Source organism: Lissotriton vulgaris, chromosome 5 (genome assembly GCF_964263255.1).
Source record: "Lissotriton vulgaris chromosome 5, aLisVul1.2, whole genome shotgun sequence".
NCBI classification, from domain to species: Eukaryota; Metazoa; Chordata; class Amphibia; order Caudata; family Salamandridae; genus Lissotriton; species Lissotriton vulgaris.
This window is the reverse complement of record NC_141693.1, coordinates 536,825,758-536,842,936: the sequence shown is the minus strand read 5'-3', so window position 1 is coordinate 536,842,936 and position 17,179 is coordinate 536,825,758. Positions and strand designations below refer to the sequence as shown.

At 47.1% G+C, this 17,179-nt stretch overlaps 1 protein-coding gene across 1 annotated transcript in view; it reads left to right on the top strand.

Moving 5' to 3' along the window:
- Positions 1-17,179, top strand: part of KIF20B (kinesin family member 20B) — an 870,233-nt gene that overhangs the window by 140,550 nt on the left and 712,504 nt on the right. Inside the window, exon 6 of the mRNA XM_086921981.1 lies at positions 8,236-8,420. Coding sequence (XP_086778107.1) covers positions 8,236-8,420 — 185 coding nt within the window. The remainder of the gene's footprint in view (positions 1-8,235; positions 8,421-17,179) is intronic.

Below are 17,179 nucleotides of genomic sequence, written 5' to 3'. Positions count from 1 at the left end.
GGACGGCTGTCACACTGGCCCCGGTGTCTCGAAGGGCTTCGGCCCGTTGTCCATTGATGCTCACCCATTGGCCGTACTTCTGGGTGTTAGCGGGTAGGGGGACCCGCGGGACCATGTCTCTTCCCCCTAAGCACGCGAGAGTCATGGCGGCTGGCTCCCACCCTTGATACTCTTGCTCGTCTGTTTCTTGTTCCTCGGAGATCTGTTCTTCCCCTAGTGCCGCGGCGGTCACCTGGCGGGGTCTTGGGCTCTGATACTGCGGGCAGCTTGGGTCATTTGCATAGTGGCCGACTCGTTGGCATCGGTGACATGTAACATTGGCTCTGTATCCCGGTCGCGCCGGGGTGCTGCCCCGGTTGGCCGGGGGGGTGGTGCTGGTAGTGGGGGCGGCCGGAGTGTTGTCTCTTCCTCGTCCTTGGCCCCCTCCTCCTCCTCTGGATCGGTGGTGACCATTGTTGTTCCTGTTCTGCTCGTAGGACCCATTCCGGCCCACTCGGGTGATCTCCCACCGGTCAGCTTCGGCTGCGAGCTGCCGGGGATCGGTTAACTTGCTGTCGAGGAGGTGTTGGCGTAGTTCAATGAAGCAGTTGTTGGACAGATGCTCCCATACCATCAGATTGAACAACTGCTCGTAGGTCGTGACGTTGTTCCCTCTGATCCAGCCTTCGAAGGCTCGGCTAAAGTACGTTACATAGTCCACCCAAGTTGTACCTGGAATGCGTGTGCAGTCTCGGAACCTCTGACGGTACATCTCGGGCGTGAGGCCATAGCGAGTGAGGAGGGCCGCTTTCATATGGTCGTAGGAGGTCATCTGGTGGTCTGGGAGCTGTAACAGAGTATCGCGGCCCTCATTGAGGAATTTGCCCCATAGGCCGGCTCCCCAGTCGGCTCTATCGATCCGGTGCGCAGTCATCGCGATTTCATATGCTTTAAACCATTGCTGGATGTCGTCTTCTCGAAAATATTCTCGGACCACATCCTTGGGGATGTGCACTTTTTTGTCCGTGGTCCCGGGGGTGGACGGTCTGTCGGGCACCCCTAATTCTTTATTCTGTTTGCGCAGGTTGATCTCGGCTAGGTTCCGCTCGTGCTCGTACGTTAGTCTTTTTTCCTCGAGCTCCCTTTGCCTCTGTTTCTCCTCTCTTTCTTCTCGGAGGCGAAGGTGCTCTAAGTTTATTTTTTGCTCGGCCAATTTGAGTTCTATGTCCATCTTGAGTCGGGCCATTTCAAGTTCGTGTAGTCGGGCTTTTTCTCTTTCTTGGATCTCGTCTTGCGAGAGACCCGTTCTTTGCTCTTCGGGGGCCGTGTTGGTCTTTTTTGCGGTGCTTTGCTCCGGGGTTTCGACATCCCCGGTCTCTGCCCAAGATTCTAGGGCATGCTTAAAATCGTCCTTGGTACTTAGTCCGGTGGTAGCGATACCTAGTTCGATGCAGAACTGCTTTAGTTCACGATGGCTGTATTCCTCTAGCTTTTCCATTTGGAACTTCTCAGTTGATCCGCTCTCTTTAGTCGACATTGTTGTTCGTTGTGGGGTGAGCTACTCTCTGTACGTTATGCGGTGATTCGGATCGCGCCGCTGGCCACCAATGTTAGACGGACCGGGAGGGTCGGCCGAGATTACGGGGAGAGGTCTCCAGGGAGAGCCGTCTCCAACGACTGTACAGATAAGTAACTTCCCCCCCACAGACGGACACCACACAAGATTGAAGGTTAACGAGACTTTATATGCACTTCTTAGGTTACGTTGATATAATACAAGGAGGTCTGGACTCAGGGGTCCCCTCGGTTCTGATCTCTGGTTGAGGAAAAGGGTAGCGGGACAGTCTTAGTTACCAATGAGTTCAATAGCTCTCAATCCTCGAGCTCGGCGTGGTTGCTGATCGGGCCGTGGAGGAGCCAAGCAGGTCCCGAGATGGATGAAGGGTGGTCGGCGGGCCGTGGAGAAGCCAAGCAGGTCCCGATATGGATGAAGGATGGTCGACGGGCCGTGGAGAAGCCAAGCAGGTCCCGATGCAGATGACAGTTACAACGGTCCGCGGCCTCGCCAGCAGATCCGGACGACGGTGAAGGATGAAGGTTACGACGGCTGTGGCAGCGCCAACAGGCAGGATGATGGTGCACAGGACAGAGCTACGGCAGCGCCAGTAGTCCGTCCAGGATGAGTTCTTCTTTCGTCTCTCGACTCCAAGATACAACTGCCTTCCTGTTCTGGAGCTGCCCCAGTTATAGGGCTGGCGTGCTTTGATGTCCGGACCCTCGCACTTGGAGGTCGGGAGGTCCGGGATGAGGGAGTCCAGACACCCAGCAGGGGGGTGGAGCCAGCACCCGGGGAGGCGATGGGCGAGCGGCACTGGCCGGGGGAGAACCATCGACACCTCTTTCTCCCATTGACTGGCCAAGTAGCTCGCTCACCTCCTGGGTGGAGGGTGGTGCCGGAATGTCTGAGGCCGGGCTAGGCCCAGGGTTGAGGTCGATCGGGGGCCAGGCGGCCTCGTGGCGAAGTGTCCAAGATGGCGGCCCGGGCTGGGCGCGTGGGTCGGCCGTGGATCGGACCCACGAGGTTATCATGCTCGGGGGCAGGTGTCCCTGAGGGGACGTAGGACGTGCAATGGTGGGGTGTGGTGCTTGTATGACTGGCTCGGGCTTGGTCGAGCCGGGGGAGAGCGGCCCGTCACGTGGCCTGTCCAACAATGAAATACATGCCGGGTGGCCAAAAGCAGATTGAAGTTAGCATAGATAGCAAACATATAGATACACAATGATGGTTTTGTGAAATAAATGCGGAGTATTCAACAGCAGACGTACGATTGCCATAGACCGCAAAAATATATATAAGAAAGTCATATGCGATTGGTGACTCGTACCAGGATGGAAAGAACATTGCATTATGAGGCAAGACATTGGGACCCGCTTCACTGAGAAGAGACAAAGGTACATATAAATCATATAGATTTATAGCGCATACCTCGCACATAGGAGGGTATAGGCGACTGCTAAGATCAGTGCTTCACATTGGGAGAAAAAACATGTTAGGAATTCTTAATGTAGACGCAAGCGCCTCTCGCGCAGGAGGGCAGAAGGTGTCTAAATGAGCAAAAATGTCCATAGTAAGTAGCAATAATAGCGAAGAAGGTAAAACCTGAGACGCCAGCGCCTCTCAACACAGGAGCGGTACAAAAGGGGGTGGTGATGGACGGAGCATCTGAATCAATCAAACACTCACACCCAGTCAAAAGATCTGGGTTTAATCCATCACCGTTCTTTAGCCCACTCTGCCACCCCAGTTCAGACATGGCTATATGCAAATCAGTCTGACCCTGTGCCTCATGGGAACAGTCCAGCCCGAACTGCCAAGCCATGCCTTCCCTGGACCGGAAACAAGCTTCCGAGGACCGGTTTCTGGCATTCCAGCCGTCTTCAGCCCGGCTTGCTTGAATCCAGTGGCAAAGTGAGCAAGGGACCCTTTTGTACCGCTTTTGGCCGCCATAAGTGTGGCAGGGTATGTTCAGACATGAGTCCCTTGCTCACTTTGCTCACCATACAATCTGACCCCCAAAAAATTGCCTTTTTGGAAATCACTATCTATGCTGAAAGGGACAGAGTGCACACCCCATTGTATCGGAAATCTGCATAACAAAATTCCCTTTTGCAATACACTAGCCACCACCCTTGTGGGCTCAGAGATTACCTTCCCTTCGGGCAGTTTCTCCGGATCCGGAGGAACAGTTCAGACAAAACCAACTTAATGATGGAATCAGAGGATCTCATGAACCGTTTGATTGAACATGTTTATCCAGTGAGATTAGTAAAGAGGGCCAGGAAACGGGCATGGTTTAACCCCCGTGAGACTCTTTTACAACCAAAACAACGAGAGGATACCGCCAACCGAAGAATGATCTGCGTGTCAACTTTTTCAACTCGTAGTAATGCGATAAAAAAAAGTTGTAAACAAACATTGTAATCTTGTCGGACGACATAGATCAACCAGTACCACCAATGCATTCTTTCAAGAAGGCGAAGAGTATTTGTGACCACATTGTTAATTCATTTTTGGACACCCCTGAACCTCCTAAAATACAATCTATGTGGGACCTTTCATCGGTTATGGGCCATCATCGCTGCGGTCATTGCAAAGCCTGCTCTATGACCATACAAACCAAGGATTTTGAGTCTAAACAGTTAAAAGTAAAACTCAAAAGTTTCACGAACTGCAACACAGAAAGTGATTTACTTGATCATGTGCCCCTGTGATTTGGCTTACATTGGCCAAACGCAGCAAAAAATCAAGGGCAGGATACTATAGTACTGTCGTAGGATCCGTTGCGAAGTTGTTGGGGCTCCCCTTATTGAACATTTTAAGGCTATGGGACACGCACCAGATTCATTCCGCTGGCTTGTGCTCGAAAAAGCCACCCCGGGACCTAGGGCGGCGATATTCGGGGCATACTGAACGTCGGGGAATCAAAATGGATGTCCCTCTTTGAGACTGTTGAAAATGGGTTGAATGAAATTGACAGCAGTCAGGCTCAATTGGCTATACTGTGACCCTAGTTATTCTCTTAACATAGCCTGTCTCTCCTCTTCTGCACTGTACTGAGGCCTCATCTACTGTGTTCTGATAAATCTCTTTCATCTTGGTTGCATTATTGATGGCTATCCTGCATGTACACTTATGCCTTCCTGTGTTGAGGTGCAGGCGTCTATATTAAGAATTCCTAACATGTTTTTTCTCCCAATGTGATGCACTGTGATCTTAGCAGTGGCCTATACCCTCTATGTGCGAGGTACGCGCTATAATTCTGTATGATTTATATGTACCTGTCTTCTCAGTGAAGCGAGTCCCAATGTGTTGCCTCATAATGCAATGTTCTTTCCATCCTGGTGAGCGTCACCAATCACATATGACTTTCTTATAATTTATATGTTTGCGATCTATGGCAATCGTAGGTCTGCTGTTGAATAATCCGCATTTATTTCACAAAAACAGCATTTTGTATCTATAGGTTTGCTATCTATGCCAACTTCATTCTGCTATTGGCCACCCGGCATGTATTTCATAAAACCAACATGTGCTTCTATAGCATTTACGATCATACTATGACCACAATGGTGTACTTTTGTGGCTTACACGGCCCAACCACGAGTACCCAACTCTTATTTCTACTAGTTGTGATCCTCCACAAGCTCAAGGGGGCCTTGGCAACCTTATCAATGCTTTCGGGTTTCATCCGGAGTTAGACACGACGCTTCCGTATCCCTCGCAACGTAACGTACACGCTCTGGTGCGCTCCGGATTGCTTTTTAAATTCCCGATCATTACGAGCCGGGCGCTTCTACCGGAGTGACTGACACTACTGCGGTCTATGATTTCCCAGCTTTTCTGGTGAGTGACTCAATGGTTTTGCTCTCTGGCCCTTTTTCCGCTTTAACTCGGTCCCAAACTTAGAGGTTCTTTTTGTGTTTTCCCTGCATAACGCGAGTACCGACCGTGGCAGGCGGCATTAATTTAACCCATTCAGCCCATCACTAACGGATCCAATTTGTGAGTACCCCCGCTCCCTCCCATTCCTTGCTCTGGGTTTTACTCTAGCAGGCGCAATTGAGAATGTGTCAACCGCTTTTAATCAGACGATTAGCTTTATTCAACCTTGGTTTCTCAATGTGTCTACCTTGGTTGTATACGGATCATTAGCAAATGCTGGTCCTCTTCTCATTAGCTCAGCGTTAGTGTTTGGTGGTACCGCTTATTATTTTTTTTACTGTACTTGGCCATACTCTGTACGGACCGCTTATTTTCTCCTTATACTTGCCCATACTCTGCACGTATTGTAGCCCATGTATTTTCTGGTTTCAGGACCTCTGGCGCCCTTCTAAGTGTTGGTTCTCTTCTCCCCTACAGGTTATGGCAGTGGCCGACCGAAACCCTCTTTCCCCTTTAATGTGGTTGATTTTTCGATTTCAGAGACCTCTTCCGATTGTCCCCTTTTCTCGCACATGGAGCCTCCAGGCCCAGCTTTACTATGTAATCTCAGACCGTGACGATTGACGTTTACGGTAAAAATCCCCTTTTGGGTTTTTAATTGCCACATCTTTTTTAATTCAATCACTCTATCCGTTTACTGACTCTATACCCCCTGTTCCACAGGTTCCTTGCCCCTCCCTCCTCTGTCCTGATGTAGACCCCAGCCTAAGGTCACATTGCTACCTAGAACTAGAGGGGTCGAAACGTCGACAACCATTCTGTTTGCCAACAACCAACCATATATTTTTCAATTGACCCAAATGGTTATCCTTGATGGCATCTGATGTAACTTCTTGAACATTCATGTGAAAAGTGTGGTTGAATTTATAAGCCAACACGTTTTGTAATTATTTTATGAATCCGGTCATGCTGACCAGCACTCTCTTCCTATTTTCCAGGTAACCTACACACCCTCCTTGCACGTAAACCCCCTCCCTCTCCTCCCTGGGGCACTGCTGTTGTTTTGTCGTTTGTGAATTAACAAACTTTCTGTGCGATTTCATTAAATTGTCAACCATATTTTGTGTATTGATTCATTTTGAATACATAACATTGAATCTTTATTGCCTTTATTTTTCCTTTAAAGTTTTTATGTGTCTTCCTTTTTCCTAAACGGTTCCACACTGGGACCCTCTGCGTTTGTACTACTATTCACCCATGTCCCAGTGACTCTATTGGGTATACCCCCTTTTTTTGTACCATAAACAAAATATGTGACCGGAAATGCAGCAACTTTGCCTTATAGATTGGCAGATGCTTCTGATCCCCATAGCATGGTCCTATGGTGGACTTATTGTAGAGTTTTCCATTTGACTTCCAAACTCTCTTACTAGCTAGGAAATGGGGCACAGAGCAACATAAAATCTGAATTACTTGTAGAGTAGATTCAAGATTGCTAGAAATAATTTGAAACAGCTGAAGTGTTTGTGGAGGTATTGGGTTTTAGTAGCTTATGTGGACTGTAAGCTTTTAGATCTAGAACGGACTTTGGAAGGCACATCACAGTGCCCTATATCCCATCCCACAATTTTATTAGAAGTTTAATAGGCCTATTTGAGGGAGTGAGATGGAAGATGGAGAAGAGATTTCAGTGGGAAAATGTAAAGGTGTATGGGTGAATTCTGCTGCTGTGCCCTTTAGCACAAGGTTGCATTTATATTCATGCACATGTACTACCCAACATTTCTTGTATGTCTGGGCACATCTGACAAGTGTTGCAAGGAGTGTGATGGTAAAACGCCACTAAAACTATAAATGAACGGCTGTTGGAGCTTGTCCTTCAATAAACTAGGTAGCTACATTACTGCTAAAGGTGATCACTGTTTCTGAGAAATACTGTACTGCTGCTTTCTACACTACTCAAAGTTGAAAACTCCTCCTCTGATCGCCTCAAACTTGATTCTTTGAGGGCAATGGGGAGCAAATGAGATGTGTCCATAAACTCCCAGTTATGGAACACAGTAGCATAATCACCTATATAACATATGAAGGCGTCCACAAACTTAAGTACCCATCAATATCCTGTTTCTCAATACCAATGAAAGTTATTTTGCTGCAACCATCTAAGGGTGCTGGCTTTTTAACACCTTGACTGCTAACGGTTTTCCCGCTGTGTGCTGGGATTTCGAAAATCCCGAGTAACATGACGAGCTCAGCTAGTCATCAGCATACGAGTGCCGTAGCTGATGACGAGCTGAGCTAGTCATCAGCATCGAAGGGGTTAAGTTCATGAAGCATCCTTAAGATTACAGATGACAGATCAAAGTGAGTTGTCAGATGGAACATGCCTATTTTCTAATGTGCTTGTTGATGAGGTTTCTGTTGTAATGTGGAGGAGGTAGGTAAAGTGGAATTAATTTGCTGGTGTTTGACAAATAAGTACCCTTGGATTTTCTCTCTCTCTAGCTGTGCTCGTGATCCGCTTTTTCGGCACCGGGAAACCCTTTGTGGGTAGCTGTGCGCCTTACAAATGCTATAAAAATAAAATAAAAATAAATAAAATTTGCCAGTCAAGTTTTAAACCCCCCCCCCCCCCCCCCCCCCACCAGCACGCACTCTCCAATTCTTCCTAAATCTGTATTCCTAGTAAATGTTTTTACAGACTGTTGTAAATAATGAAAGTTGCCATAGAAACATTACTTAATAAACGAAAGACTTGTAAACGAAAAATTAAAACTATGCATTTTTTATTAAATGTTTTTATTTTCGAACAGGTACACCGGATCAGCTTGGTATTTTACCTCGTTCAATGAAAATGCTATTCAGTAGTATTCAAAATAGGCACTATTCAAGGATGGACCTAAAACCACATAGAAGTAGAGATTTTGTGAGACTCACCAAAGAGCAAGTAAAGAAGGAAATAGCCATTAAAAATGCTGTGCTCCGACTTACCAAAGAGGTAAGTGTTCATGATTCCAATTTACTTTAACACTGTTTTTTAAAACTGTTTATTGGACAGAGAACATAATCTCATGTAAAAACACACATAGCTTCAGATAGTTACATCCATAATTAAAACTGCTCACAGAGCCCATATAAAAGGAAACCTAAATCTATGAGCAACTGAAAAATAGATTCAGTGACTTGCTATAGGGTGGAAGAAATGCAGCAAAGCTGCAGTATTTGAAAAAGACTCGGAACACTAAAACTGGGCTTGCCGCGCATTCTCTGCATACCCTTGCCTAGAGGAGAGGACACTCTGCCCTAATCCTTTGGGACTCCCACTTCCCAACCCGGAACGACTAAGATAACAAGGCATGCATACAACTAAGTATACTACTAGAAGTAGAAAATCAGCCCTTGTCACTGTCCAAGCTATGCAAAAATGTTTTGGTTGCATCAGACTGGGAGAGTCTCCAGTCCCTTGGCCAATGAGAGTTTTTTGCCCTCTAACAGCTCTTTTGGTTGTTAGTGTGTCAGGGCGCAAAACTTGAAATAGGAGGACTTTAATCACAAAAAATTACTCTTTAATGATTAGCACTTGAAACACTCTTTAGCGGCATTCAGCATAACCTATTGAAAATTGTTCTTCCCTTGCCCGGATTCTTCCTTTTGTCACCCGATGTAGTCCTCTATGCTTCACTCACAAATTGTTCCAGCTTTCCTGAGGTCCTCAAAGCTCACTCTGTAGCTACTGATGGAAAGCCTACCTCAATTGAGAACTCCTTAAGTTGTCCAGTAATTCAAATTTCAAATATAGTTGTTGGTTTTCAACATTACGCATACAGCATGTCCGTGTTCCATCCGTTTCCTCTTTGGTTTCACAACTTTGACCCACCAAACCTGTATTGTCATATCGGAGGCAGACTGTTATTCCTACACTCCTAGAGCTTGATGGCAAACCCAAAACTTTCTCCTCAACAGCCCTCGCAGCATTCTAGCCTGGGCAGCGCATGCGCTGCTCTGCGGCATGCTGTATTGTGGAATGGAAGCCCTGATCACTCTCCGCCCATATTTGTCATAGGCTTGTGTCATTGCACTTCGTTAATGCTGGATTCTAATTCTTTAATAGGCTTGATAGTCCCTCTTTAGTACCGCCTTGTCTTCATTTGTAACATCCCATGAGGACTGGACTTTTTACTTTGGTTGTTACACGGCTCGTCTTTTTTAGTCTGTAAGCTCTATTTTCTTTAATGAGTTTCTGCTACTGCAGGCAAGACATGCTTTCCTGCAACATTCAGTGCACCATGCGTGCTTTCACTTTCAGAACAGCCCGGTACAATGGTGGCCGCTTCTTTGAATAGGTCTTGTATTTAAGAGTTTGAACTATTGGCATTGTAAAGGACAATGTCTTTTATGTATGTTTGTTTTAATTAGCAAAACAGATAAATAAAAGGCATTGTCATTTACAACGCCAATACCTTAAACTCCTGCAAATGCGAGACCTATTGTATTGCAAATGCTTTTTCCATCTGTTCTTCTAGTGAAGGTCCGCACAGATTGCTTTGGTTCTTCTTAATAAGAACCTGTGTCCTTTTTGTCTGCTCTGGTTATTCAGGATAGTCCCCAGGCGTGTCCTTCTGTCCAGTGTTCCTCTAAAGCACAGCTTTGTAAGCAGTGCTTTGCTCCACCTACTGACTTCCATTGTGAACTTGCTATTGCCAAAGTTGTCAGGGAGCTGTATAAACCTCCACCAAGGATTAACAGAGCTTTCTGTGGAATGTAAATGGGCAAAAAGATTTAGAACTCCTAATTAATTTCCTTTTTTCATCTTGTGTTGAAATTTGCATTGGGAGGGGCATTATGTGGAGGGGAGAAAGAAATCTGCAAAGGCAAGATACTCAGCTGGTCCACAATGTCAGCGGAACTACCATTTATGACTGGGCACCCTGTCCTTCAGGGCGCCGCTCTACTACCACAGGCTTCCAGGATGTATCCAGTATTATGGGTATCTTTCATAGATTCACATGCCTGAATCATTCCCCGTCGTCGGGGTGGGAGTCCCCGGTACATAAAAATAGTAATGTCATAAAGACATATATATACACTATAGGCCTGAGGCCTCACATTAGTAACCTATCTGAGTCCTTTTGTAAAAAGGACCAAACTTTGGCCAGGAGTCAATCAGCTACTACCACCCTCTAGAACCTTCCTGGAAAGAGCCCTAGTCCCTCAGATTTTCTACCGCACGTCGTGCTAAGGGAGTCTCCACTGAGCTCTGCTCAGGTTTCTGGTATTTCTAGATTTATTCCATATCTTTCTCTTCATATTTACTCTTGTGAAGGAGTGCTAGAGTCTACTATGTCTTCCACTCCTTAAAAAGGGCTCTTTAGACCTTGTGCCTCGTGTAGTAAGCTGAGACTGCATGTAGATGACAAACATGAAGACTGCCTCTACTGTTTCTACCCTGATCATTCTGCCAAGGACTGTAAGGTCTGCCGCACTTTCTCTGTCAAGACTTTAAAAGACAGAGAGGGACGCCTGCTTCTGTGGCTTCAGAGACTGAAGGACAAGGATCAAACAGTCTCTTCAGGTGAGAGCGAGTGTTCGTTCAGGAGCTCACACTCCTCTTCTAAAAGTCTGAGACAGACACCTCCAGGGCCGTCTGATATGCCACCTCAAAAAAAGACGCCTAAGTCTTCAGAGTGTCGTCCAAAAACCATGGCAAGACTCCTCTTCAGGAAGCCACCTTCCATATACCCGTGCTGGTGTCTTCTGCCATGCCTGTGACAGCGTCGACCGTAACCTTCTCTACGCCGACAGCATCGGCCTTCACCACCTTGACGTCATCTACTTCAACATCATCGTCTTTGGGTAGGTCTGTAACATCTATTATTCCTGTCAAAAGAACGTCGACGACTCCTCCGTCGACGACAGCTCCTTCGTCGACGACAGTTCCTTCGTCGATGACGTAGAAACCATCGTCGTCAACGAAAGTCCCATCGACGACGACGACCACCTCGTCGACGATGTCGTCGACGACAAAGCCATCAACTAAGCCATCGACGTCGACAAAGCAGTCGACTCCAGCATCGACGAAGCCGTCGACTAAGACGTCGACGGCAACTCCCAACACTGCCGTCGACGAAGAAACCACCGTCGACGATGCTACCGTCGACGACATCGTCGTCGGTGAAGACGACAGAGAAGTCTGCTGTGGCCGTCAGCATCCCACCGTCGACGACCACCCCGTCGGCGGAAGGCTCTCCCAAGCTGAAGTATACCTATACACACTTCAGAATGTCAACGCGTACGCTGACGCCAGAGGCGACGTCTCCTAGCTGAGTCCAGCCACTGCCACCGGTCCATTTACTGGAGACTGAGGACTCTGATGATCGCGCCATGTTCCCCACTGCAACAAGTCCATCACAGCTACATGTCGAGGTCCATGAGAGTTCGGATTACGAATATATGGGTCAGGCAGAAGTCCCATACCAGGAGGAATATCAATCTCCTCCTCCTTCACAACCTATGGTGTGCCTCCCGGCCTCAATTGTCACGGACCTCCAATTCCTTATAGCGGACTACAAACAGCCGTTTCTGCCTACTCCGCCACCTCCAGTAGTGCCACCACAACCTGTGACACCAGTTCCTCCTCCTCGCCCTAGACCACCTCCGTTGGTCATTACACCAGATCCTGTATCTTTGCCTCCACAACAATCTTTGGATGAAGAAGAAGCAGTGGAAGAAGACGAGGAGGGTCAACAGGAAGAGGGAGAAATACAGGGTGATGAGTCCAGCATCCCCAGACCAGGCACAGGCGGATTCACCTCTAGGAGACATCAGGGGGGTTTCATAATGTTATAGAGCGAGCAGCAGCAAGGTTCAAGATAGAGATGACCACGCAACCTCAGGACTGCTTCTTATATGACTTTAAGGAGCCATTCAAGAAGACGGTCCGGTCCGGTCAATCCCTATTATTGACCACATCTGGGACCAGGGGGTAAAGATAATGCAAAATCCCTCATCTCTACTTCCAGTGCCGACCAGGCTCGGTAAGAAGTATAAGGCCCCGGACACTGCTCCGGCATGCCTTACAGGCCATACTAAACCGGACTCTGTGATTACACAGGCCGCGCAGCGGAAATCCAACAACCCAGCTGCTGCACTGACTGCGCCTCCGGACAAGGAAGGCCGTAAACTGGATTACATCGGGAAGAGGTTCTCGTCGATGTCGGCCATTAACGTCAGAGCGGCAAACTCGCTTGCACTCTTGGGACGCTACAATCGCCAGATGTGGGCAGATGTTGCCCCATACCTAGGCACACTGCCAGAGGAGCAGAAAGAAGAGGTAAAGAAGATCCTCCTGGAGGGAGAGCGATCCGCCTCAGAGATAATTGATGTGGCAATGATTATCGCCTCTACAGGATTTCGCCAGCTGGCGGGGGCAGCTGTCCTTAGGCGCCAAGGCTGGCTGAAAGCTACATCTTTCTGGCCGGAAGTCCAAGCCAAGGTACTGGACATGCCGTTCGACGGAGAGCTTCTCTTTAGGAAGCATATTGACGAGATGCTGCAGGGTATCAAGAAAGATACCGAAACCGCAAAAGCCCTGGGTACCCTCCAGTACAAGAATACTTCCTTTCGGGGCTCCAGAGGAAGAGGCAAGCAGACAAGAGGTGGATATCAGGGGTACAAATCCTCCTATGGCTCGTCCCAGCAATACAAGTGTCAATACCAACAGAGGCAGCAACAAGGCCAGTCTTCTTACAATAAGTCCTCCTTTCGAGGAAGAAGAGGAAAGAAAGATTCCGCCAGAAGGCAATGACTTCTTTCTCCAACAGGCCTCCAGTTCTTCTCCATGTTTCGTAGTTGGAGGCAAAATTCCCAACTTGCTCCACAATTGGCAAAAAATAACTACGGATCATTGGGTTCTCCAACTGGTTCGGTTCGGGCATACTCTGGAGTTTGTGGACACTCCTTCTTCGAACCCCCCATGTCCCATGCAACACAAGAATCTTCATCTTCTTCAAGCGGAACTCTCACTGATGCTTCAGAATAGAGCCATAGAGAGAGTTCCCTGAGGTCAGAGGGGGAAAGGATTCTATTCACGGATCTTCGTGATACGAAAAAAGGAGAAGAAATGGAGACCTATACTGGATCTAAGGAACCTCAACACATACCTCAAAAAACAATTGTTCCGTTTGGTATCCATTCAAGAGGTGTTACAGCTACTCAATTCCATTGATTTCATGGTGTCCTTAAACCTCCAGGACGCCTATTTTCACATACTTCTCCACAAGTCACCGCCAATTCCTGAGGTTCACTGTGGCGGGCAGACATTACCAGTTCAGAGTGTTGCCATTCGGTCTGAAGTCGGCGCCACGCATTTTTACCAAACGCCTATCTCCAGTGGCAGCTTACCTTCGCCAGCACCATCACCAGGTATTCCCCTACCTGGACAACTGGCTCATCAAGTCTCCCACTCTAGAAGGCGTGAACAGGTCTCCCAACGCCTGTCTTCAGCTCTTCGAGAGTCTAGGACTTGCACTCAACCAGGAAAAGTCAGTACTGCAGCCCTCTCAACGCCTCACTTTCCTGGGAGCGATTCTAGACACACATCAGGAGAAGCCTTTCCATCACAGGAGTGTCAGGCCAAACTGAGGTCGCTGGCAGCACGCATTCAGCTCAAAAAGACCATCAAGGTGCGACTTTTCAAGTCACTGCTAGGAATGATGTCCTCTAACATCCTCCTAATACCACACTGCCGCCTCCGTATGCGTCCCTTACGGGAGGCGTTATCATCTCAGTGGATCCAGTGTACGGGATCCTTCGATCTACTCAGGATCACTCTGTTCATGGTCAAGGCCCTGCACTGGTGGCTTCAAACAAAAAACCTGAACCAGGGCCTTCCATTCCTGCTTCCAATCTCCCCACACGTGATAACAGATGCATCATTGGAAGGATGGGGGACGTTCCTGCAGGAACTTCAGATACACGGTCAGTGGTCGCCAGTCGAAAAACTGCTCCACATCAACCTGTTAGAGTTGAGGGCAGTATACCTGGCTCTTCGAGCTTTCCTGCCCAGAATCAGGAACTCCCCAGTGCTTGTGAGGACGGACAACACCACCACAATGCACTACTTAAACAAGCAAGGGGGAACTCGATCCATGACGTTGTCTCAAGAATCGCAGCGAATTTGGAAGTGGCTACTCCAACATAAAATTTCGCTGAGGGCGGAGTAAGTCCCAGGAGCAGACAACACCCTGGCAGACTCACTAAGCAGGCAACGCTCCATTTGCCACGAGTGGGAGCTCGACCAACAAGCTCTCGACGCAGTATTCTCCCGATGGGGCAGACCTCACCTGGATCGATTTGCGACGGAGATCAACGCAAAATGCCAACATTATGCAAGCTGGCTTCCCCAGAAAGGATCTCTAGGGGATGCATTTTCAATCGCATGGTGCAACGTGTTTCCTTACGCTTTTCCTCCATTTCCCCTGATCCCCAGGGTCCTTCGGAAACTGAAAGCAGAGCATTGCACACTGATCCTGGTCGCCCCAGCGTGGCCACGCCAACATTGGTTTACAGAACTCCACCGTCTATCGCTGGAACCTCCAATTCCTTTCAGGCTTTACCCGCATCTCCTCACTATGAACCAGGGGCAAGTCCAGCATCCAGATCTGACATCTCTCAGATTATCGGCTTGGCTCCTGAGTTCAGAGAATTCCAGGACTTGGATATCCCTCAGGACTGCAGGGTCGTCTTAGCCCGGGCCTGGGCTGACAGTACCAATAAGACATTGTTAAATAATCCACAGGAACTGGTGGGAATGCAGGTTGATTTATTAAGCAGCACAGCAACATGAACAGTAGTCTCTTGGTCCACAGGAACAGTGCAACTGACCTGAAGGCAAGAACTCAGTAGTGTTCTAAGAACACTTAAAGAAAAACATGCAGGATTTAAAGGTACAGGAAAATGCAATGAGGTGAAAATGTAACACATCTCCCTTTTATAGAAAAGAAAGAAAGAGGTTAAGAAACATAATCATGAAATTTCACAGGGAACGATCTGGGGCGGTTAGATAACTTAACTCTTGAAGCAATGGAACTGCTAGTAGGCTTAGGAGCAGAGGAAATGGAAGTTTGCTGCACAGTGGGACACTTTGCAACCCGCTTAACGTTCCATAACCTGCCATCCTGGGTAATGACACTATTTCTAAAAACTTTTACAAGTTTCATTGGCTTACTAAACTTATCAGAACATTTTGAAAGAATACCAGGTCTCTTGATCCTCACCACATCTCCCACAGAAAAATCAGGAGATTTAACATTCCACTTTTTGTCATACCACAATTTACTTTTAGATTGTTTATCCTCAATTTTCTGAGATGCTTGTTCGACCAACTCTTGTGAAAAGGACTTGTTGAGACATTTATCCTTGAACCACCAAGGACAAATGGTAGAAGCAGGATCACGTCCTTTAAGCAAACGAAAAGGACTGACTTCAGTGGTTGAATGAGGAGTAATTCTGTAACACCACAACTTTTCTCTTAAGAAAGTTTTCCAATCTGACCCAGACTTACAGACCTCAGATATAAAACCCTTCAAAACTCTATTAAAACGCTCCACCAAACCATTTTCATGTGGTTCATAAAATGAAACGGTATTGTGCTTGATGGAATGTAATTTGAGAAAACTCTCCATTTCTAGTGAGGTAAGTTGCACGCCATTATCCGTGACCAAGGTGGACGGACAGCCTTCTCTAGAAAAAACTTCCTTAAAAAACTGTACCACAACATTGGTGGAAGTAGAAGAAACAAATTTAACTTCTGGCCATTTTGAGTGGTAATCCATAAGAACAAGTGCATAGCGGGAATCAGAGGGAAGACACATAAAAGGACCAGAAATATCAAAGGCAAGTTTTTTCCAAGGCAAAGTGGGCCAAGGGGTTGTCTTCAATGGAGGAACATTAACTTTCAACATTTTGTCGTTTCCTACACAAACAGAACACTCTCTAACCTTGTGTTCAACCAAACGATCCAACGATGGCCACCAGAAATAATTCCTAATCAATCTTTTCATGGCCGACATACCTGGATGTGATTTATGTGCAAGATCTAGAATCAGATTTTGTATATCAAAAGGTGGAACACATTTACCAGATTTAAAAGCTAAATCATTCTCCAACTCCAGTTCGGTTGAAATATTGAAAAATGGCATAAAATTTTCTTTTAACAACTTTTTATCAGGCCAACCTTCCAGAATGAATTTTTTAATATTTCGTAAAGTGAGATCTTGTTCATCAGCAGTTTTCCACAAGTCTTCAGAAATCTCATTGAAAGAGGTAGAAAGGACATCCTGCAAGCAAGTGACCACATCAGTGTCATTCAAAATCTTGCACACAGAAGCTGGAGATGGATGACGAGACATAAAGTCTGCCACCACATTTCTTTTTCCAGGGACATACTCCGGAGTGAAAGAATATTCTTAGAGTCGTGAAGTAAGTCTGGAAATGCGAGCTGTGGCATTCCAACCTCCACCTGGGGACAGAATGTTAACCAATGGCTTGTGATCAGTTCTCAGAATAAATGTATTTCCCCAAATGAAATTTCTGAAGTGCTCAATTGCCCAAACGCAAGCTAAAAGCTCTTTCTCAATGACAGCATATCGACGTTCCGTATCATTGAGGGTACGGGACGCAAAACATACATTCCACTCATCTTTGCCAGACCTTTGAGACAACACAGACCCAAGACCATACATACTGGCATCCACCGTG